This window comes from Prionailurus viverrinus, chromosome B2 (assembly GCF_022837055.1).
Source record: "Prionailurus viverrinus isolate Anna chromosome B2, UM_Priviv_1.0, whole genome shotgun sequence".
Lineage (NCBI taxonomy): Eukaryota > Metazoa > Chordata > Mammalia > Carnivora > Felidae > Prionailurus > Prionailurus viverrinus.
Genome location: NC_062565.1, coordinates 26,777,378 through 26,800,698, shown reverse-complemented (window position 1 = coordinate 26,800,698; position 23,321 = coordinate 26,777,378). Strand labels below are relative to the sequence as shown.

The 23,321-nt window shown below is 48.7% G+C and overlaps 1 protein-coding gene across 1 annotated transcript; it reads left to right on the top strand.

The window, feature by feature from the left end:
• The first annotated feature begins 18,718 nt into the window (after positions 1-18,718).
• Positions 18,719-21,722, top strand: FOXC1 (forkhead box C1). The gene has a single exon (XM_047857714.1). The coding sequence runs from the start codon at positions 19,253-19,255 to the stop codon at positions 20,909-20,911; it is 1,659 nt and encodes a 552-aa protein (XP_047713670.1). The 5' UTR covers positions 18,719-19,252; the 3' UTR covers positions 20,912-21,722.
• Positions 21,723-23,321: the final 1,599 nt, after the last annotated feature.

The window sequence follows — 23,321 nt, the reverse complement described above, 5'->3', positions numbered from 1 at the left end:
ACCTAACCTACTGAACATCATAGCTTAGCCTAGACTACCTTAAATGTGCTCAAAACACTTACATTAGCCTACCATTGGACAAAATCATCTAATATAAAGTCTATTTTATAATAAAGTTTTGAATATCTCAGTTCATCTATTGAATGTTATACTGAAAGTGGAAACAGAATGGCTGTGTGGGTACAAAGTGGTTGTGTAAGTGTGTCAGTTGTTGGCCTGTATGATGGCATGGCTGACTGGGAACTGAGGTTTGCTGTCACTGCCTGGCATCACAAAAGAGCATCATCCTGCATATTGCTAGACAAGAAAAAGATCAAAATCCAAAGTACAGTTTCTAGTGAATCATAATGTTGAAAAATAATAAGTTGAACAATCATAAGTTGGAGACCATCTGTATGTTAAATAAGATGTCTCAGAACAGAAGCACACATAAAACAAGGTTATGTATTGATCAGATGATGGAAATACCATAAACTCACAGGAACCCAACCCTGTATTTTCCCCAAGATCAATGGTTCAATATTTGTTAATTCAGAGTTCATGGTAGCATTATAGAACTTAACATTTGAGAATCATGGGAATCGACTTTATGATATTTGGGGAGCAAGGCACAGTTTCCTTCAAGAAAAAGACTGGCAGAAGTGGGAGATTACTTCAGGAAGGTGAACAAGCTGCCAGTGAGTCTAAGTACTGCAAGATGCCAAACCTTTGGATGAAACTAGAACCACTCAGTCAGCAGCAGGCTGTTCTTGGTCTTCGCTGACAGAGTGCACAAGATATTGTGCTGTTTAAATGAAATCTGCAGCCAGTTTGTTGACTCAGTCCTATGTGTGAATCTCTGGTACTCCAACAAACTCTTCTTTCAACTCCTGGTTGAAACAACTGAATGATGCCCTAGAAGGCATAATTTTATTCATGTCTCAATCCTACTGTGCTGAAATGTTGTTCTTCTCTGGGCCCATTTGAAGTTGACCTTTCCTGTGTTTAAAACATCATAACAATTGGGATGCTTGAGTGGTTCAGTTGGTTAAGCATCCAACTCTTGATTTCAGTTCCAAGGTTGTGAGATCAAGCCCCATTTGGGTCCCCATACTGAGTGTGGAGTGGAACCTGCTTGAGATTCTCTCTCCCTCTCTCTCTCTCTGCCTCTCTCCCCTGCTCACATGCTCTCTCTCTCTCTCTCTCAAAGTAAATAAGTAAACTTAAAAAAATCATGACAATCAAGTATAACGGTAATTTCAAACCATCTTATAAAGATCGGCTGAGATGACATCATCAAACATGTTTTTCAGTCATTGTAACTTCACCTTTTCTCTAAAGAATCTAGATCATTCCTTGATGAGGCCACCATTGATATAACGTTGGCTCTTGTCCCCAGCGGTATCACCTGTAGCCCTCATGGCCTGGTCTGACTTCAAAGATAGCTTGCTGGTGTGTAAGAACTGTGTGTTCCACAAGACAAAACTCACCGACAACATCAGCTGTTCAGCCACAATGGTGTTCCATGGCCACAAAAGTGGCTCACATTCAGTTGTAAAGGAGGAAAAGTTCAAAATCCATGCTCCTACTCCCTTCTAACACACTCTCTCTGTGCCCTCCTCTGCACCAACACACACACAAAAGCCTCAGGAAGATTAGTTTTGTTCAATCTTTTTAAAAAAGACATGCTTCTAGACTCAGCCCATGAATGGAAGATTACAGCCAAATAAATCTGATTTTAAAGTATATTCAGTGGAAAATATGCTACCAAAAAAATAAAATAAAAAGCCCTTAATGATCAGGCACCCCCCCCATCCCCAGGTGCAGCGTGATTATTCCATGACGTGATAGTTCTACAGTTATAAAGAGATATGCTCATGGACTGAAATAGCACATTTTTCCTTTGAACTTACAAAAAGATCCTTGGGCGATTTTGAGAGCTATGCTGAGCGTTTGCAAGCAGCAAAGTGATTCACAAGGGGTTTTGCTCGGCTTGTGCAAACACACAATGGGCGCCAGGAAAAGAGGCACAAAATCTGTCACCTCAGGTTCGTCAGTCTCAGGAAGAGCTTCTCCTCCTTCGGTGCACTTTCTAGAAGCTTGATGAGGCTGCTCACACCCCATGAACTTAACCGATGAACCGGGCACCTGTGGTAAGCTTCTATGTTTCTATCACCTTGTCACCAACCCAGAGAAAGCCAACCCTGTCATCTTTGTCCAGAGGAGCTGGCCTCTGAGGGCACAGAGGATTCCAACCTGCCTCACAAGAAGGAAGCCCCAGGTAGGTGCATTAACCAGTCACTGTCAACCCTCTGGTCAGGGAAGCTGTCCTGGTTTTTTCTCCAGAGGATGAAAGGGGGGTAACAACAAAGAAAATGAAAAGCCTTTCGTTCAAGGAAGAAGCAAATAAAGGGGACTCCAGGTAGTTGTCTTTCTTCCTTTGGAATTTTAACAAAAGCAGATTCCTGGGTACTGGGGTACCGTTGTAGGGGCAAAAATCACCCCCTGAGTTGATTGGTCTTTATTTTGCTGTCACTTGATCCTGCTTGGTAGCTAAGGGCCACAATTTTATGTGGTCTCCACAAGTGAATCTAGTGTGTGTGTGTGTGTGTGTGTGTGTGTGTGTATACGTATAATACAATATAATGTTTTTTAAGTTTTCATTTTGCTGTCTTCAAAAAAAGAAAAAAGCCAGACAAAGGCACATAAAAATGACTGTCTGGCCAAGAAAGAAATTGCTGGCAAGTGTAGGTTAACCAAGCTACTAGCTTTCTTGCAGCTGTTAAACTTGTTGCAGAACACTTAGATAGTCTGCAAGAAGTGGCCTTCTTGCTGACGACTCACCTCAGGAGGATGTCAGTCGACCCTGCAAGTTACAAGTCTCTCAAGGTGAAAGCCAAAAGGATGAAGTTGAGAAAGTGCTCACATTTACACCCTCTGTTTGAACACAACTGAACACTTCTGATTTAAAAATAAATTTGGGGGTGTATTATGAATTCTATATGATTCAAAATGCCAAGGAAATAAGGAAAGTTTTCAAGAGTTAATCCTTAAGAAAACTCCTTTTTAAAAATTGTGGGAATGAGTGAAAGCCTTATTTTCTCTCTCACTGTGGAAGGACTCGAATTCTGTTTTCTAAAATTGCCTCACTGAAGCCCATGGAAAATTTGCCCATGGAAATGAGACAAAGTCATGAGCATTCTTAATAGACAAATTGAGGGTAGAGTAAGCCACAGGCGAAGGAAAACAATGAACTTTATGTTCTTCCAGAACAAATTACACACTTTCCCAGCTCATAAAGCCTTTTTATATAACTTCACTCAGGCAATACCTGGGCAGGGAGAGTCTGCAGGGAGATAACCACGTCCCTGGGGCGGCAGATGCCCTTGGAGCCGGTTCACACTGCCTCACAATACCCAGGAGTGTCTCAGCCTGACACGGCCCCACCTTCATCAGCTGCTCCTGTCTCCCACAGGCTCCTTCCCACCAGCTTCTCTTCCCCATCTGGGAATCAGACCTTATTGCCACTGGGGTCCATCAGGGCCACAGGCAGAGGGAGGAGGAAGGGGAAGCACCCAGATAGCTTGACCCGATGGAAGACAATCTGTGAGCCCACTAACCAATTAAGAGTCTTCCTCAGACAGTGCAGTTTAATAACCTACAAGTGCTTTTGTGATCAGGATAATTCAGATCATTGTGTCAACGGCATAACCAACTATAAGTACTGAAGAAAGCTTTTGCACTTAGAAATTAAAATTCAAAATGTGTACCCTGGGAAACTTCCAACAGAAGTCCAGCTTTGTCCTAGGAGAGATTAAATTAGTTACACTCTAACCTCAGTCAACACAGAGATTTTCTTCACCAACACGACTGCCACCTGCAAGTCCTCCCTGCTTGCTGGCTGTCCCACTAGGTGGGATGTCTCTCTTCTCTTTCCCCTACAGTGTTTCTGCATTTAGCAAAGAAGAGAAAAGGAAAGATGGTGCTGAGGACAGTGGCACCCACCAAGATGGCACATCAGTGCAGAAGGTTGAGAAGCATAAACCAATGGCCAGGAGAGGTTAAGTCAATGCACACACAGATGAGGGTGAGCTTTACATAATCCCTCTTCTAAGAATATTTTCTCTTTTATGTATTTATTTATTTCAAAAGAGAGAGAGAGACAGGCAGAGAGAGAGGGGGAGAGAGAGAATCCCAAGTAGGCTCCATGATGTCGGCACTGAGCCTGACTCTGGGCTCCATCTCACAAACCATGAGATCATGATTTGAGAGAAAACCAAGAGTCTGATGCTTAACTGATTGAGCCACCAAGGCACCCCAAGCTTTAGGTAATTCCAGGGAATCATTCAAGACAGTTATAAATGTTTTAATTAAATTAGTAATTATATTTTATTGATATATTAACATTAAACATTTATTATTATGAAATATCATTAACTATATTAAATATTTAAGTTAAGTAACCTGGCCACCTCATGTGAACCTTAGCTGAGGTTTTCCCAAAAGCTAGATTTTTAGGTGATACATCCAAATCTTCAGCTTCCAGGATGGTTAGAAAATGTCAGCCAGCTGGGTTGGGGGATCCCCAAGGAGCTCCCATGAGCCTGTGGCTCATTCCCAGGATGGCCTTGGCACAGCCCTTACTTGGGTGATGCCTGGCCAGGGTGAAACACCCCCCTGGGTCTCAAGCCTGCGCCCTCCCCAGCAGGGCCTTCTGGCCCAGGTCAGCTTTGAGTTTGGAAAGTTGGCATTGCATGGGGTCAATAATGGCTATGCCCTCTCTCAAATACCCTCTCTGACAGCTCAGAGTGGTGAGAGTTTGTTCTTCAAAGACTTTCCAGCAGGTACCTGGGGATGGAGAGCTTTAGGAAACCCAATATCTGGCTCCTTCATTTCCATACTTGTTCTTCCCTTAAACTAATCTGCCTGGGACCAGTCCTCAGAGTCCCAGCTCTCCTTCCCCCCAGCCCCTCTCTTGTCCGCCTTTCTCCCTACAGATACAACACAAGGATAGCTTGGTTTAGGGGGTATTTTTTAAGGAAGGGCTATGATGCTTTCAAAATCAGTCTAGGAAATAATGTGAGTAGAAGAGCATGAAGCAGAGCCCTCAGATCTGTCAGCAGGGTGTGTGACCAAGCACATGTCTTGAACCTCTCTGAGCCTCAGTTTACCTCTCATAGGTACATCTGGATTTAGAAAAGGATTGATCAAAGTAGAAATCAAGGGAATTTAAGTTCATTTGTGGCTTTTTTTATCCACTGTAGGGAAACAGGGCCACCAAAACAGACCCCAATTTGGAATTCAATCGCTCCTTCTCCCTAAAGAGCTGAACAGAGCTTACTTAAAGCGCATGTGATATACTACCATTCCAAATCCATTGTGAAGGCTTTTGACTTGCAAATATTTACCCATAAACCTCTAGGATTTTACTTTGATAAAGTCCTCTCCTCACTTGGCTGGTGTGTAACTTCCTTGGCTTTTGGAAGGCTCTGAAGTGCACGTCTCCATTACTAACACTAGATGGCGGCAGAGCTCCATCACAGTCCCTGTAGACTGGCATGTTAAAGGACCCACAGCCTGGATTGGAGGAGTGCAGGGAAGAAAAGAGAAGAAAAATAAAGGGGGTGGGGGTGAGGTGGGGAATAATTTCTGTTAGTACATTCTTACAGAGTCAAGAAATAACTAAAACCATTGATTCCAGTCTTCAAAACTGCAGTCCCATTCTAGTTTATTGAGATTCACCCACAAGAGAACACTTCACATCAAAACATAAAAACCCATAGCAACTGAATTTGCAACAAAAAAGTGCAAAATATGGAACCTACCTCTAGTTCTACCTCTCTTCTGTTTAAGGCTGACATCACATTAATAACTTGGGCTTTTCTTCCTCTGGTAACAGCACACAGGATGAAGCTCCAATAGTTGGCTTGCCAAGAGACCGAGCCCTCATGAAAAATTTTCTCTCACTGGGAAGCCAGAGACATTTGCCCTAGAGCCTCTCAGGCATGCACACACGCGCACGCACACACACACACACACACACACACACAGGCACACACCACCCAGAAAAACCTGAAGAACAGCCCACAAGCAATCACCTCTCTCCCCCAGCAGTCCCCTCACCTCACCCTCCACAGCACCAAGACTTCTCCCTCTTCCCTGCCCCCCAGATAAGATTAATGCAAAACCAGAGGGAAATCAATACTCCCCCAAAGCTTTTTCCCCTTGAACTGCTCTACTCTGTCTTCATGTTAATTTGCAGCACCTTCATTTTGTGAATCAGCAATCGTTATATAAACGATTTACCATTTTAAAGGTGTGATAACATCAGAGCAGAAGAAGATAAAGAGCTTTATGTGAAACTCAATGCGGCTTTCCTTCTTTACCTTCCCAGAGGCTTTAGACCCCTTGTTTATCTCTTCCTCTCACCAAATTACTTAGGGCCATTGACACCTCTTCTTCCCCCACTTCTTTCTCTTCCCACACCTCCCCATGAGGCCCCCTGCCTGTCCCATACTTGTTCACCAGGGAATTTCCAGGCCCAGCTGCCGGCTGGAGGACTTTCCAGAGAAGCTTCTCTTGATGTGATTGTGCATCTCAAATCGCAAATGATGCTTTTCCAAATCCATTTTCCAGCTTGAAATTTTCTATAATTTGAATTTCTATATAAATTCTATATTTCTATAATTTGAAAACCTATATAAATCATACATTAAAGAAATGTTTAGATGGACGAAAGCATCATCCTACTACCCTACCGATCACTTTCACTTTGCATGTTTTTGATATTCTGTGTCCAAAGGAATCCATCTATGGGTTCACTTTCATACTTTGCAAGGTCCTCATAATTAAGATTGTTTGGGAACCCATTAGGCTGATGTTGTCATTAATGGACGTCTAGTATGAGTCAAAATTTCTTCAAAGGTTTTGCTTCAATGTTTGCACTATCGAAAATCTTGCTTATGTTTAATTGAAGTATCAGTTACAATATATATAGGACTTTCTCCTCTGCACTTCATGGCTCTCTTTGTTTCCCTGAAACACTATTTCTTCTGCAGCTCGGTGAGCCAGTTCATATATGAACCAGTGCCAGCAGTAAAGTCTGGGCAGGTGCTCTGAGAATAAGCCTTCGCTTGGGCCCTTCATCTGACTCTCTATGATGCTGTTATTTATTTGCAGCTTTCTTTCTCAGCACAATTAGACTTGAACACACAACCCCCAGTCTGCATGTGCTGCCCAGGGTAGAGACATGAGACTCCAGTAGCATTAACTGGAACTTCAGAGCACCGGTACACTCTTTCGTTCACTATTTATAATCATCGTTCTTTAATTTCCTGTATTTATACAGTTTCTTTTTTCAAAGGCATTCCAAAGGTTCTCTACTGAGATCATTTCATAAAAATCCCTCTTTTAAGTTAAAACTTTTTAAGTTAAAACATTTCAGTTAAAAGAGATATATTATTCTCTCCTTTGAAAACAAGGTAAACTGAGGCAGCACTCAGCACCTCATGCTAAACACTCTGTGCCTGCTTGGAGCTGCCGGGCTGTGCCCTGTGCAGTCAAATGCTGTGGCAGCCAAGGTCCCCTTGCTCCACCCTGTGGCTAGTGCCCTGACCGGAATGGGGCAAGGTTTCATTTCTCTGTCAGATTCTGCTTGCAGCAGCCCAACCATTTCATTCCATTGAAATAATTGGGAGAAGTTATTTTTTTTCCGCAGGCGTCCTGCCTGCACTTCATCATGTGTATTATTTTGGACCCGCTTCAAAAAGAAAAATGGCCTTTCATGGTGTCTACCGAATGTGGGCAGAAATGGGACTAGGCAGGCATAGAACTCCACATAGAGATGGAAAATATTCACGGAGAACACCCACACTCCACGCAGAGAGAGGGTGAGGGCAGCAGGCACCAGCGCTGGGCCCAGCGAACAGAATGCACAAATGACTTCTCCTCCAGCTTCCAGCTTCTTCCAAATAGACCCCACCCCACCAGGAAGGGGACGGCAAGGCAGGCTCCACACCAAGACCATGGCTTTTCCCCTCCCTTTGGTGGCCACAGTAAGAAGGCCCCCAAAGTTTCCTAAACACTGATATAAACACAGCTTCCTGTCAGGTGTGCCTGTGTTTGACAGGGCAGCTAGGTGGACCGACCTCCTTCTCTGGGATTCTCTTCTGCTCCTAACAAGAAGCTCAGTGTCTCTCTACATTCAACTTCTTGAAACACTCACCCACAGGGGCATCCAACACCAGGACACTGATCTCTCAGGGGTCCCTAGAATGGGTCTCCAGTAAGGAAAGGGGGGAGGGGGGAGGGGGAGGGGGAGGGGGAGGGGGAGGGGGGAGGAACTGGCCCGTACTCCTCCTTTCTCCATCTGTTCCTTTTCTTTGCCACTCGCCCCCATCTCTCTTTCCCTCCCCAGGGGCACAAGGGAGGAAACTGGATGATATAGACGCAGTTTGCACTGAACTATTAGAGAGTTCATGTATCTTAAAAAAAGAAAAAAAGAGGAGGCACGCTGGAACAAAAATAACCCTACCCTCCTCCTGCAAAAAAAAATACGAATAAGATAAAAAAATAAAATAAAATAAAATAAAATAAAATAAAATAAAATAAAAAACCCAGTCAGTAGACAGGGGGACCTATGTCTTCCTATTCAGCCCTAGGGGCTCCCAGTGGAGTCACCAGCCAGGAGGATGAGAGGAGCTTCCCAACAGCATCCATATGACTGTCTGCCCCATATGATCATTAATAAGCCCTTCATAATATGAAAGAATTCACAACCACAGTCACTATGCTTTCTAAGAGAAAGTCATTATCAATAAAAGACCCATCTAATTTTTTCTTCAAAATTTTGGCTCTTGGTTTGATCTCTTTTCAGAGCTCCCCCCTACTCTCTCCTCCCATGCTCCCACACCCAGCTGACTTCAAATTTTAAGTATAGTATTAAATGGCCAGAAATGAAGCACTGTGGGGAGGGGAAATGAATCGAATTTATCAAGACATACATTGGAGTGAGCTATTAAAAATTCAAACTTGCCCAAAGAGAAAGAACAAATTTTGCATCCATCATTTTCTTTTTCCACCAAATGTACACACTTAAAATATTTGTCGGGTGGATAAAACTGAAAGTTATGCTAATATTGGAAAAGCAGATCTAGGCATATCAGAGAAATTTGTTTTTAAAGGGACGTTGCCAAGAACTTTGAATCCAGCACTTGACCTGTATTTAATATTACTCTGATCTGCTAGGGGATGTTTTCTGGGTTCTAAATACCTACTTGGAAAAAGTTTGGCACAGTCAGAAAATAAAGTGCAACTCTCCTTTTACGAGATTTTCAACAGACTGTCAGCACCACTTGATGATTGAATCTCCTTGAAATCAGCAAAGCTGTATAGATACGATGAGGAAAATGAATGTACAAACCAGCAAGGGAAGGCAACAAGTAAGAAAAACTCCACTTAATCCATAATCAAGGGAAATTCAAAATTTGCCAAACTAAGGAGAAATATGAAACACATATTTTTCAAAATTCATTTTAAAATAAAAGGAAATGTTATTGCTATGCATTCACCCTCTCTTGTAAAATATCCAAAGACTAACTAAAATGGACAAAGCATCATGATCTGAGTAAGTCTGAGACTGTTCCAGGAAAAAAAAAAAACAAAAACAAAAACAGTTGACATCAATGATAGTGATGTTTACTAGAAAACTAACCTACTTCCAGCAGACAGTAGACATTGTGACTGATATTAAACAAAATATGTGACTGTTTGCCTTGATGTGAGGAGGGTGGGGCCCCATTTGTTTTCCTATTATGTAAAACCCCTGCCTGGCTCCTGCCAAAACATTTTCCCAGTGACACGTCTGCCTGCCTTTGGACGTGTTCCTTACTAAAACAAATACACCTAACAAATAATCTTTGATAGCAAATACTCATAAAGGCAAACAATGAAAACTACTATGGGTGTTTCTTAAGATGGCACTGGGCACTATGTAGAATTACCACACACAAAAGCAAAACAATTCTGCCTTGCTGACTGGGCCAGTTCCCAGAAGTCAGCAACGTTAGCAACTTGCTCTTTCTTGGCAAGTAGCTAATTTTCCCCCCTTGGGGCAGTGAGTGGTCCTCTCCCTAATAAGTCACAGTGTGTATATATGTTGTCTACTTGGGAAGAGAGATAAGTACAAAAACAAACTATTATTATAAGCGCACACTCACAAATAAAAGGATAATGTCTCCTAAGACGATACTGGCACCTTATAAAAGTGTAATTTAACCTTATCTAATCTGGAGCCTGTTTCATCATAAGGATGGCCAATAATGTAAACCTTTGTGTTAAAGGAAGGAGGAAAAGTACATGCAGGGCAGGCGGTGGCCAGCCTCTCCGGTGACAGCCTGCTGGTGGGGACTTTCTGGGCAGTCAGTGGAGACTGTGCCGTCCTGGAGACGCTAGGTGAGAAAATGATGGATGAGCCAGGGTACAGTGAAGGCAAAAATGGCTAGGAGAATCGTTTCCTCTTCCCATCTGTTCAGGAAGGACGTCAGCGAGATAGACTAAACACAGGCCCTGGTTCGGGATTACATGCGTGCGCCTGTGTGAACACAACAGCCCTGCCTTTAAAAGAACCTTCCTCCGCTCACTGCAGGGACAGACAAAGGGGAGACCAGACGACCACACTGGCTGGCCTTGAAGAGAAGCAGGGCAGTCCCAGACTGTCGCCCGCAGCCGGCGGGGGGCTGAGGCAGTCCTAAGGGAGTCTGGCCCTGGTGCCCACTGCCTGCTGCAGCCACCAGTTGATGGGACACACCCACCAATGCTGGATGCACTGGCCACCCCAACTGAGCACACTGCTCTGCCTGGGAAGACACAAGGGATCCTAGCGCAGAGAGGCAGTTTCACACTACTGGGTCCAGGATACAACTCTTCCGTGTTCCCTGAGAGAGCAGAGCCCCTTGCCCTCCAGAAGCTCCAAGATGTGAGATATGGTGCTGGCCCACAAACAGGGCTGGGGGCTTGGGGCCTCCTCTGGCTGTGCCGCTAGGTGACCCTCTTCCTACCTCACTATCCAGGCCAAGTCCGAGTTGGGCAGGGGAGGGATTTTTTCCTAGAAAGGATACAAAGGCCCTCTTGCCTATTCTCTCCCCGCACCTCTCTGGCCCTCCCTGATGCTGTCCCCACCCTGCCCCCTGAAGCACCAACCACAGGGCCAAAGGCTTCCACTGCATTAGGCACTTGGGCCTGGTGTAAGTTAAGGCTGAGGAGCTGGGGTGACCAACGGAGAGAAGGCTGCAAGTGCTGGGTGGGAGCCCTGCCTTTGTGTGCAGACACACTAGCTCTGTGCAAGTCAGCTAAGCTTACACACATACAACAGATTCAAGCATCTATGTGGATGAACGTTTCCCAACAGTTATCACTATTTGCCTTCCCAAATGTGTCCAGTAAAAGGTATTATATATCAGTTATATATAATCAGTTATATATAATGTTATATATCAGTTGCTAGAATAATGCTGAACACAAAAAGTGTCCATATACTTGCTGATTAAATGGATTAATCAATATATCAATGATCTAAAATGTACATTTTAACATCCAAAGTAGAGATGAGACTTAAACCACCAGTGATGTTTACTGGTTTAATTTTTCTTCTTAGTGGTACATAAATGATGTACTTTATCATAAATGGCATGTTAGAACCAAGGAGATACACCAAGTAAAATTGGACAAGTAACTTAGTCGCTCTGAGCTTCAGTTCCCCTCTGTATAAGATGCAGATAATAGTGTCTACAATGGGGTCCTTGTGAGGATCAAACGAAATGATTATATGAAGCCCTCAGCAGAAGAACAACATAATAAATGCTCTGTGCATCTTATTGTTATTGTTTAAGGGTCTGTGGTTGAGAGTAGAGAAATCTCATATCAAACAGATTTACCCTGCATTAGTATTCACTCTGCCCCAAACTAAGGTCTAGAGGAGCAGTCAAATGTTAGGGAAAACAGAGCTGTCCCATTTGGTGAGTGTGGAGATTTTCCCATTCTGAAGGGGGCGGGGGAGGGGGGAGGTGTGACCTCAGGCAAAAAGGAACCTCAGTAAAAGTAAATTCTGGGTTTCTTTTTCTGTTGCCCTAAATTTATAGTTTAACCCTAGTCAACTATTGGCCTTAAAAAATGCTAGGGTGGGGCACCTGGGTGGCTCCATCAGTTGATGAGTGGAGCATCAGACTTCGTTTGGCTCAGGTCATGATCTCCAACTGGTTTGTGAGTTCGAGCCCACATGGAGCTTGCTGCTGTCAGCAAGGAGCCCACTTTGGATCCTCTGCACCACCACCCCCCCCCCCCCGCCCGCCGCCCCTCTCCCGCCCGCACTCTCAAAAATAAATAAAACATTTTAAAAAAATCCTAGGGCAAGTTTAGTAGTAGCTAAATACTACAGAGCAAGTGCCTCCTTTCCTTTCATACATTTATTTCTATTTAATATTCTGTGGAAATTCGCCTCTTTATTTGCCATAGTTTATCTTTTCTTATATCTGTGCTTCCAAACTAAATAGCACTAATCCGAATGCATACCTCTCTGCGTGCCAGCGTCTAGCCTTGTGTCTGTGTCTACTGTGTATGTAAATATTGGCAAGTCTCTCCGTGGGTAAAGCTGCAGTGTGCATGGTCTGTGTTGTCATACAGTGTCTCTGGGGTGTGTAAATGTGTGTGGGGGTGTGAGACCGCACTAGTAGCCACTATCACTGCCACTCAATAGTCCTGTTCTCTAAACAGGTTCTTTGGAGATTCAGTTTTTCATAATTAAGACTAAGGTGTGGTTAAAAAACAGAAGTACATTTTCCTGGAAACCAGCAGTCTTCATTTGCAACTTTTATTGGCAAACCTGGCTGCCAGTAAATACATTCCTTGGCATCTCCTAGAATGTAATTCACTTGATGAAGCGGCCTTGCTTTTTCTGTAACGTGCACATCAATTAAAAGGGGCCGCCTGGAAGGAATGTAGCCGGTGGCTGCAAGCCCCAATACCAGGTCACCTCGGGCTCCAGGAACAAAAACGTCCCTCGTCCCTGCCTTGGAGTCTGAGATGGTCTCCCCACGGGACTTCAGACTATTCTTGCTTGGACCCTGGGTAGACTGCCGGGTGCTAAAACAAGGAGCCGGACACTTCGGGGTCCCACTCTAGCTTCGTGACCTCCCCCAGGGACCCCTACCTCAGGAGCCCCTTTCCCCAGGAAAGGCTCCGGAAGTGATGGGCCTGCGAGGGGCAGTATAGCCTCCCGCCGCCTCAGAGGCGCAGGGGAGACCAAGCCACGGACCGCAGGGGGCGCTCGGAGCACGCGCAGTGCCAAGTGAAGGAGCCCAGAGCCACCGGCGAGTCCGGGGCCCCAGGACACGGGACTTGGCTGGGGCTGCGTCCCCAGCCCGGGAGCCCCAGCCCAGTGCTGCCGAGTGGCCTCGGGACTTCCCACACTTCTTCCCTGCTCTGCGTGCGCGGGGGAAAAGGCGGGAAGTCTGTGGAAGGAGGAAGGGGAGCCCGAACCCTGGGCCACCGCTTCCAACCGCAGGCGCACGCCAGCACAGCCGCCCTCCCCGGAGGCCGATTGCTCCGATCCAGGTGCCTGCCGGTCCCTGCCCGGAGAAGTGCAAATAGCCGGCTCGGGGTCGAGGGCCCCGCGGCAGTTCCCCAGAGTCCAAGGGTGCGAGGCTAATCGCGCTTTCCGCACACCAGGCCCGGCCTTGCGTACGCTCGGTTGGACGGCCCGGGGTGGGGTAAGGGACGTCGGGAGGGACGTCCCAGAGCTCAAGCCCGCCGGGCAATCGTAGGCCCCGGGAAGTCGAGGCTCAGGCTCTGCGACGGTGGCTCTCCAGCTAGGAGAAGGGTGGCAGAGCCGCGGGACGGGGCTGGAGACCCGGGAAGCACTCGTCGCCCGCACGACACAGGCCCAGCCGCCAGCAAGGTGCAGCCGACCTCGCCCGGCCTGCGGTTCTGAACTGTCTGTGGGTCTTTTCACGGATCAAAGCCTTTCCACCAACACCCGTAGCCAAGGCGAGTCCGTGCCGGAGCGCGCGCTTTTCAGTCCAGCCCGGAGAAGGCGCCTACACCCCGTGGTTTTCTGACGGCTGGCGCCCGCCGGTACCCTACAATCTCGGTGCTGTGCTACAGCCTCTGGGGCTGGAGGACCGCTGCGCCGTGCGCGGCGCGCGCCTTAAATGAGCAGATGTTACCAAGCTGGGAGGAAGCGGGGCCTCTACACTTTCAGCACCTGGCTTGCGGCAGCCGCCCTGAGTCTGTTGGGGACCTGGATGCGAGGACACAGAGGTGCGCGCATGCACGCGCAGGCACCTAATCCTTTCCGATCATCCACCCTTTTATAGATTTTATTCTTGTCCTGGGTTATTAATTAAAGGAGACATTTCTCCATCTACCTCTGCCTGGGCAAAGGAACCCCTGAGTCTTCCGTAGCCAGCCACTACAACTTAAAGATTCACTTCCCTTATGCCTTGTGTCCCTTTCTTGCTACTCAGCCCGGCTTTGAGGTGACAGGTGGGCCAGCCCGACGGGGTAACCAAGAGCAGGTGCTGGCAAGCATTCTCCTGTGTAATTAGGGGGACAGCCCAGCTTGGGGACTGGGGGAATGACGTTAAATTATTCCATCACATAAACTGTGAAGGGCTGCTTCTACCAGAGCAACTATCCAATTAGTTCAATCATGTAGACAGGCAATGTAGATCACTTTAAAACATAATCGAAAAACAAATGCTCTTTTTATTTATTGTAGCAAGTATTTTTCTGCTGAGGAGGGAGCAGAATTAGAGGTACTGCGTTAACTCAATCTCTTCTCAGAAACCCCCCAACTAAGAGGGAAGAAGGAAGAAACCCGCTGAGTCTCGGCAACCCAGACATTCGGTCCCGCCTCCTCCCTCAGCTGAAAAGTCACACTGAAGACCAAGGCTACCTTCGGAGCTGAAGGTTTGGTAACGAATAACGGTTACTGACACCGAAATATCCTCCCTTACCCCTGGACTCCTGGTCTATGCAAATGAGGCCATGTGTAGAACTACAGGCATGTACCTAAATATCCCAAAGACACCCCCACACGGACTTTGTTGCAGTTGTTTGTGATTTCGGTCTAGTGGGGAGTTTTCAAATTTCATTGGCAGAATAAATGCCTTAATCTTCCAATTTGTCCCCTAGCAGCGAAGGGGACAGCGAAGGGGCTGCTGACGTGCAGCCTCCCTCCTGGGTTTGCAGAATCCCTTAGATTAGCGGCACCGTCTAGAACAGGGGAAGCCCCTTCCCTCATCTTCTAAGCCCGCCCGCCTTTCCTGTTTCCGCAGCTCCTGGGCTAAGCTCCCCCCCCCCAAAAAAAATCTCTCAAGGGCGTCCTAGATCCCCCGACGATGGGCCGGTTTCCTGGGCAAAACCGAGAGCCAAAAGCTGGATACGCGGGAACAGAGGACTGGGAGGGGGTCTGGGCAGGTCACAGGGGCGATTGGGCTGCCGGGCCGAGGGGGACGCTGGAAACTCCCCGAGGGGTCTCTGACGGAGAGGACAATCTATGCACCCTAGGCAGGGCTCAGACGCCTGGAGACTCATTTCTTGAACTCGGAGCTCGCCCGATCCTTCTTTCCTTATTATTATTGACTGGAATAAAAAGAAGAGAAAGAGCTCCTTCTGGTTCCTGGTGACCTGCGTTAGGGCACCATTTCCTCCCCCACTCCCCCCAATACACACATTCCTGTGGTGTCCCCACGTTCCCAAATCCAGGCATTTCCTGGAGTGCTGGCCACATCTCCCTGGTTCTTTTCTACAGTAGGGGCCCGGTGAGGCCTTGTTTTAAATATCGTTGTGACGTCACGCCCCCTCCTCAGAGCTATGAGCCCCTAAGTGGGCCCCGGGAACCCCACCTGGCAGGTCAAGGAAGGGCTGGGGGTTGCAGGGCGGGCCAAAAGACAGCTCCACCAAACATCCATTACCGCTGTCGCCTGCAGGACCTTCAGGCTGCAACTATGGGAGGTGTCAGAAAAGAAGCCCAAGGTTTCCTGCGGGGGCATGTCTGCCAATTGAGTCAGTAGTTGTCCGGAAGATGGATGATTGAACTACCCCGAGGAGCAGCAAAAACGGGGCAATCAAAAACTTTAAACTGAAAAATAAAAACTTTACCCATTCCCCCAAAGACTTTATTTCTGTGCCTTAACATTAAAACAAGACCACTAACAACAATAATAAAATAAGCAAAGTACTTGAAATATAATCAAGCCGTTTACTGGAGGTTTGCTTCCGAGTAAGCTTATAAAATACAAATGCAAATATCTTTTCCTGGCGAATATCCAGAGCTAAACCAGTGGAAAGTTGATCTTTATAAAACTGCACCTCTCCATTTTTTTTCCGCATGCCAGATACTAATTTCACAACGGCAACTTTTATATCCAAAGCGGGGAGCCCAGAACACCCCCGCTGTTCGATTTGCAATTTACATAACAAGCTGTTTACATTTCTCTGGGCTGCTGAGTGAGAGCGAGGAGAGGGCAGGGGATGGTGAGCTGGGGGGAGACAGTGAAGCACAACTGTCCATTGCAACACCCAGGGTCCGCTGGCATTTCCCACAATAGGAAAACAAACGAGTCGCTATTGCCACTTTCTCTCCAAGCACTGCCAGCAGTGGAGATGCAGTTTAAAGTCCAAATTCACCAAACGCTGGGATGTTTAGGGAGACCACTTAATTGGTCTCCAGGTTGAAACCAAAATGCTCCCATAAAGCCTCAGCCAAAGGGGCTGGTTATGTCAGGGTACAGGGCTGGAAATGGGACACAAATTCCTTTTTCAAGTCGGGGGTCTTCTCTTCCCTCCCTCCCCCTGCTAGTGTTTAGGAAATATTAAGTACTGAGCCTCCTGCTGATAAATCAAGCCTTTCTTCCATTCAGAGACCCCGCCTTTCAAACACCCTGGAAAAGGAGTTTCAAGTGTCCCAAGAGCACAGCAGGCCAAGAGGTAGCTGCCACAGGAATAGGAACTTCCGGCCCCCCTCCCAAGGCTAGTTCTAGAAGGAGCAGGTCCTCTTCTCTCCGTGTAAATGTTCATTCTGAAACACATTGTTGTTGTGTGTTTTTTTAATGTTCAAGTGACACAGAGCTGAGCCCGCTACACAAGATAGCGTCTTAACATCTAACAACTGAAGCTACAAGGAGAATTTTTGTGAGTGAGAAAACCGGGATTCCAGCTGAGAAGCCAAAAGGGGCTCCCAACACATCCTTGCAGTTAAAGATTGTCAGAAATTGGGGGAGTGGAGGTGTTAAATGCGTCACACTACTCTTCTTCACAGTTTCCTAAACTTGCCGGTTTCCCCAGCTTCTAGTAAAGAATCCAGTGTTCAGTCTTCAGGAGGGTCTTTTCTAGAGTTGCCAAAACACAGAAATGCGCTGCAGGCACAGGGAGGCCAATCTTTTTCTTGCTCCTTCGTTTCCTTTCTTCTGTCGTCTTTCCATCCCATTCCAGTCGCTCAGAAACTGCAAACCTCAGGCGTGCACAAGGGTACGCTTTGTATGCTTACCACCCCCACCCCAATCCTTGAGCCATTCTGCAGGTGTGATTCTGAACATTTTCCCCCAGCACACCCGTTATCTCTGAAAGCCGGCAGCCCCGCGCGTGTGGAGATGGAGGTTAAACTGAGACGCGTTAAGTTCTTGGACGTGTTTATTTGCCTCTTGTCATCACACCTGCTAATGTCACTGAGCCCGAAGCGTGACCCCTCCTCTGAGCAGAAACATGCCGGACCAGACAAGACCCATAGGCCAGTGGCAAACCTTAGGGATCACGTATGCACTCACCCCCTCCCCACCACAGGGAAGCGCAGAAAGCCTCCTGGCCTCAGCAGCCTGAGCCTCAAGCACCCCCGGGCCGCCAAGGGCCCTTGGGGCACAAGAAGCAGGGTGTCTTGAAGCTGGGCGGGCGGAGCCTACCTGGGCAGCGGTCCGGCAAGGCCCCATATACCCCCCCCCACACACACACACCTTATTTCTACTGGGTAGGGGTCACGGGGAAGATGAGGTGGGGCGACAACTCCTGCCCCACTGGGAACAGCATGGCTGTGACTGAGCCTTTAAAACTGTGTCTTTTGTAACCCAGCTCCAGACAAGAGAACCTCCAAGTGGGGGGCAAATGAATACATGTGTGAACCCAGTGAGAGTGGCGACGGGAGGGAAGAAGTGGAAAGAGAGGAAAGGTGAGGGGAAAGGAGGAGGGGAGGAGAGGCCCAGGAAATCCCGGCCCTGGTGCCAGCAAGATCCGCCACCGAATAGGAAAGAGCCAGTTGGGGCTCGAGGACTCGGTGACATCTGGGAGCAATGGACAGAGGAAGGGTCTGCGTAGGGTAGAGGAGGACCCAGGAAGTCTGCGGGACCAAAGGACGCCTGTGCAGAGAGCTGGGGGTGGAAGACAGTACCGGCGGAGGCGGCGGTGGGCATCTGGGAATAGGGGGCCGATCTTGCTGTGGGTGGCAAGCCTGGCGCAGGCAAGGGTAGGAGCAGGGGCAGGGGCAGGGGCAGGGGCGCGGACTCCGAACGGCCGGCGCGCGTGTGGTCAGCCCGGCGGTCCTCCCGCAGCTGGGCGCGGGCCGGCAGGGTTCGGCCTCCGGCTCATTCAGAGGCGGTTCTCGCCTACCATTGGCTGCTGCCGCTGTGGTGGGGCGGGGCTCCGCTGCCCGGAAAAAATGTAACTGCGTAAAAAAGTCCTCGCCTGGGTGACGGATGCTCAAAAGTTCAGAAGTTTTCCCAATGCTTCCTTAAGCGGCCGGCGCGCGAGAGACTGAAAAAAAGGTGACGCGGGGCCCAAGAAGGCGGCCGGCGCGCTGCCCCCCGCCCCTGGTTATTTGGCCGCCTTCGCCGGCGACTCAGGGCAGAGTCTCCTGGAAGGCACAGGCAGTGTAGCGAGAAGGGCGCCTTCTTGTTTTTTAGTTTTGGCTCTGTTTTGCCGTCCTCGCCTGGAAGTTGCTCCGCGGGTTCCTCTAAGGCCGTTTGCCGCGTTCTCGTCCGGCCCTCTCCCATAGCACCGACCCCGAAGTGGCCCGGGGCGCCCCAGGAGCACGAGAGAGCCCAGGGAGAGGCCGTGCGCGGCCGGCGGCTCCCGGAGGCGGCGGCGGCGGCCGAGCCGGACTCAGCGCGGCGGCCCGGCACCAGCTCTGTGGGGCCCGGACTCGGACTGGGCAGCCGGCTTGGCGTGGCCGGCCTAGGGAGGGTGGGGGGCGGCGGGAGGCGCGGGGCGGCGGCGGCGAGCGGGGGCCATGCAGGCGCGCTACTCCGTGTCCAGCCCCAACTCCCTGGGAGTGGTGCCCTACCTCGGCGGAGAGCAGAGCTACTACCGCGCTGCGGCCGCGGCGGCCGGGGGCGGCTACACCGCCATGCCGGCCCCCATGAGCGTGTACTCGCACCCGGCGCACGCCGAGCAGTACCCGGGCGGCATGGCCCGCGCCTACGGGCCTTACACGCCGCAGCCGCAGCCCAAGGACATGGTGAAGCCTCCCTACAGCTACATCGCGCTCATCACCATGGCCATCCAGAACGCCCCCGACAAGAAGATAACTCTCAATGGCATCTATCAGTTCATCATGGACCGCTTCCCTTTCTATCGGGACAATAAACAAGGCTGGCAGAACAGCATCCGCCACAACCTCTCGCTGAACGAGTGCTTCGTCAAGGTGCCCCGAGACGACAAAAAACCGGGCAAGGGCAGCTACTGGACGCTGGACCCGGACTCGTACAACATGTTCGAGAACGGCAGCTTCCTGCGGCGGCGGCGGCGCTTCAAGAAGAAGGACGCAGTGAAGGACAAGGAGGAGAAAGACCGGCTGCACCTCAAGGAGCCGCCGCCGCCGCAGCCCGGCCGCCAGCCCCCGCCCGCGCCGCCGGAGCAGGCCGACGGCGCCGCGCCCGGACCGCAGCCGCCGCCGGTGCGCATTCAGGACATCAAAACCGAGAACGGTACGTGCCCCTCGCCGCCCCAGCCCTTGTCCCCGGCTGCCGCCCTGGGCAGCGGCAGCGCCGCCGCGGTGCCCAAAATCGAAAGCCCCGACAGCAGTAGCAGCAGCCTGTCGAGTGGGAGCAGTCCCCCGGGCAGCCTGCCTTCGGCGCGGCCGCTGAGCCTGGACGGCGCGGAGCCCGCGCAGCCGCCGCCACCCACCCAGCCAGCGCCGCCGCCGCCGCACCACAGCCAGGGCTTCAGCGTGGACAACATCATGACGTCGCTGCGGGGGTCGCCGCAGGGCGCGGCCACGGAGCTCAGCTCTGGCCTCCTGGCCTCGGCGGCCGGGTCCTCGCGCTCGGGCATCGCACCCCCGCTGGCGCTCGGCGCCTACTCGCCTGGCCAGAGCTCCCTCTACAGCTCCCCCTGCAGCCAGAGCTCCAGCGCCGGCAGCTCGGGAGGGGGCAGCGGCGGAGGGGGCGGCGGCGGTGGCGGCGCGGCGGGCGCCGGGACCTACCACTGCAACCTGCAGGCCATGAGCCTGTACGCGGCCGGAGAGCGCGGCGGCCACTTGCAGGGCGCACCGGGGAGCACCGGCGGCTCCGCGGTGGACGACCCCCTCCCCGACTACTCTCTGCCCCCAGTCACCAGCAGCAGCTCCTCGTCCCTGAGTCACGGCGGCGGCGGCCAGGAAACCGGCCACCACCCTGCGGCCCACCAAGGCCGCCTCACCTCGTGGTACCTGAACCAGGCGGGCGGAGACCTGGGCCACTTGGCGAGTGCGGCGGCGGCGGCAGCCGCCGCGGGCTACCCGGGCCAGCAGCAGAACTTCCACTCTGTGCGAGAGATGTTCGAGTCACAGAGGATCGGCTTGAACAACTCTCCAGTGAACGGGAATAGTAGCTGTCAGATGGCCTTCCCTTCCAGCCAGTCTCTGTACCGCACGTCCGGGGCTTTCGTCTACGACTGTAGTAAGTTTTGACACTCCCTGTCCCCCCCTCAAAATCGAAATGAATCGAACCCCAAAGCAGGAACAGCCAAAAGAACCATCAATGCAAAATCGAAACCAAAAAAAAAAAAAAGAAAAAAAAAAAAAAAAGAAAAGAAAAGAAAGAAAGAAAAAAAGAAAAAAAAGAAAAGAAAAAAAAGAAAAAGAAAAAAAGAAAAAAATTCCAATTTAAAAACAAACTTGAAAAACATTCACCAAACGAGTGAACAGAATCCCTCCAAAACTTCAACTCAACCAGCACAAAGAAAACTATTTTCTTAAAAGATTCAGAGCCACCTTCATTTTGCCTTTTCTAAATAAACAAAACGGTAAACTATTTTGTACAGAGACAGCAAAATCATGGTTTATTAAAGGACAGTGTTACTCCAGATAACACGTAAGTTTCTTCTTGCTTTTCAGAGATCACGGTTTCCTCCTTTCTCTTCCATTCCCCTGCCCTTCTCTTTCCTTTATCTCTCACTTGTAAGATATTATTTTATCCTATGTTGAAAGGAAGGGGAAAGCCCCCATATATGAAAATCGCTTTCTTTTTATTCATGGACTTGTTTTAAAATGTAAATTGCAATATAGTAATTTATTTTTAATTTGTAGTTGGATGTCGTGGACCAAACGCCAGAAAGTATTTCCAAAACCTGACGTTAAATTGCCTGAAACTTTAAATTGTGCTTTTTTTTTCATTATAAAAAGGGAAACTGTATTAATCTTATTCTATCATCTTTTTTTCTTTTTGTTGAACATATTCATTGTTTGTTTATTAATAAATTACCATTCAGTTTGAATGAGATCTATATGTCTGGATACTTTAATACAGCCTTAATTATTATAAGAAAAAAGATTTCAGATTAAAACACTAGAAATTACCTATTCTCCTCCTAAATATCCTCAAAATGGAGAAGCCCTGTGACTATTCCTTGTCAAATTTCACATAAAAGTCTCTTTTTGTTTAGATTTTTTTCTTCTTGCAGCATCTTCTGCAAAATGTACTATATAGTCAGCTTGCTTTGTGGCTAGTCAAAAGATACTTTCCTAAACAGATCTGAGTTGGCATATACGAAAATATATTTTTTCAGTAAGGACAGAACATGATCTGGAAATTTTAAGCCCATGAATCAGCAGCGTTATTACCACAGTGATACCTGTGTGTAGAGATATATACAGATGACTATTTGGCTTGTGCATCATATAAAAAATCATGATGTGTGCTATACATCCCTGTGAGCCAAATGCTGGATAGATATTTCTCCTATTAATTTCACTCCTTTGTAAGAAGAAAAATAAACCCGTTTATAAATGTATATAACTCATCCACATTTACGGTCCTTCATGCGTTACAAAGAAGGGTTGATTTAAAAATATATATGTACTGTGGGTTGGAAAGGGATATTTAATCTTTGGGAAACTATTTTAGAAGATGTGTTTGTAGAACAATTATTTTTTGAAAAAGATTTAAAGCAATAAGAAGGAAGGAGAGAAGAGCAGAACATTTTAGTCTAGGGTGGTTTCTTTTCAATCCATTTTTTCTTGTCAATTTACAGTTAAACCTAGGGGGCAATCCAGATTGGCCCTCCCCCTTTGTAAATAACCCAGGAAATGTAATAAATTCATTATCTTAGGGTGATCTGCCCTGTCAATCAGACTTTGGAGAGATGGCGATTTGATTACAGACATTCAGGGCCTTTCAGTTTGTTTTCGAGATAATACAGTTTCCTGCTATCTGCCGCTCCTATCTAGAGGCAACACTTAGCAGTAATTGCTATTGCTTGTTGTCAAAATTTGATCATTGTTAAAGGATTGCTGCAAATAAATACACTCTAATTTCAGTCAAAAACTGCTTTACGTGGCCTCTGATTTGCTGGGTCTCCTCCCTCAGAGTCGTAACCTAATAGCTAGAGAAGATTGCAGCGGCCCAGGGCGCGGGTGTCTCTCCGGGTCAGGCCGGCTGGGACTCGCTTTACTGCTGCGTTTAACTCCCCGCTCGGCTGTCTCGGCCCTAGGCTCTGGAGCTGCCTCGGGTTACCCCTTGCGGGTGGGTGGTGAAGGGAAAGAATCCATTGACAGATCTCATAGTTTGTGCGTTGGTCCACTTTTGGGAGACGAGTTGGAGCCAGGATTTGCCGACAAAGCGTCCGGTGGCTGGAGCTGGGTTGTCTAGGCCCGGATGGGAGGCGGCAGCAGGTGACCCACGGAATGGCCCTGTCCTTTCGGACTGGTGGCGAATCCCAAGGCCCAGCAGCTCCGGCAGCCAAGAGACGTTACATTTCTCGACTTGCCTGGTTTCAACCTTTTGGACTGGGGACATGGCCCACCCGACTGTGGCCCACCCGACTGTGGCCCACCCGAGGCTTTCCTGCTGGGGCGTTTCTTCGCGGCCCTGGTCCTGCCG

Coding starts and splice junctions, on each gene's coding strand:
- FOXC1 (XM_047857714.1), top strand. CDS start 19,253: ATGCAGGCGCGCTACTCCGTGTCCAGCCCCAACTCCCTGGGAGTGGTG.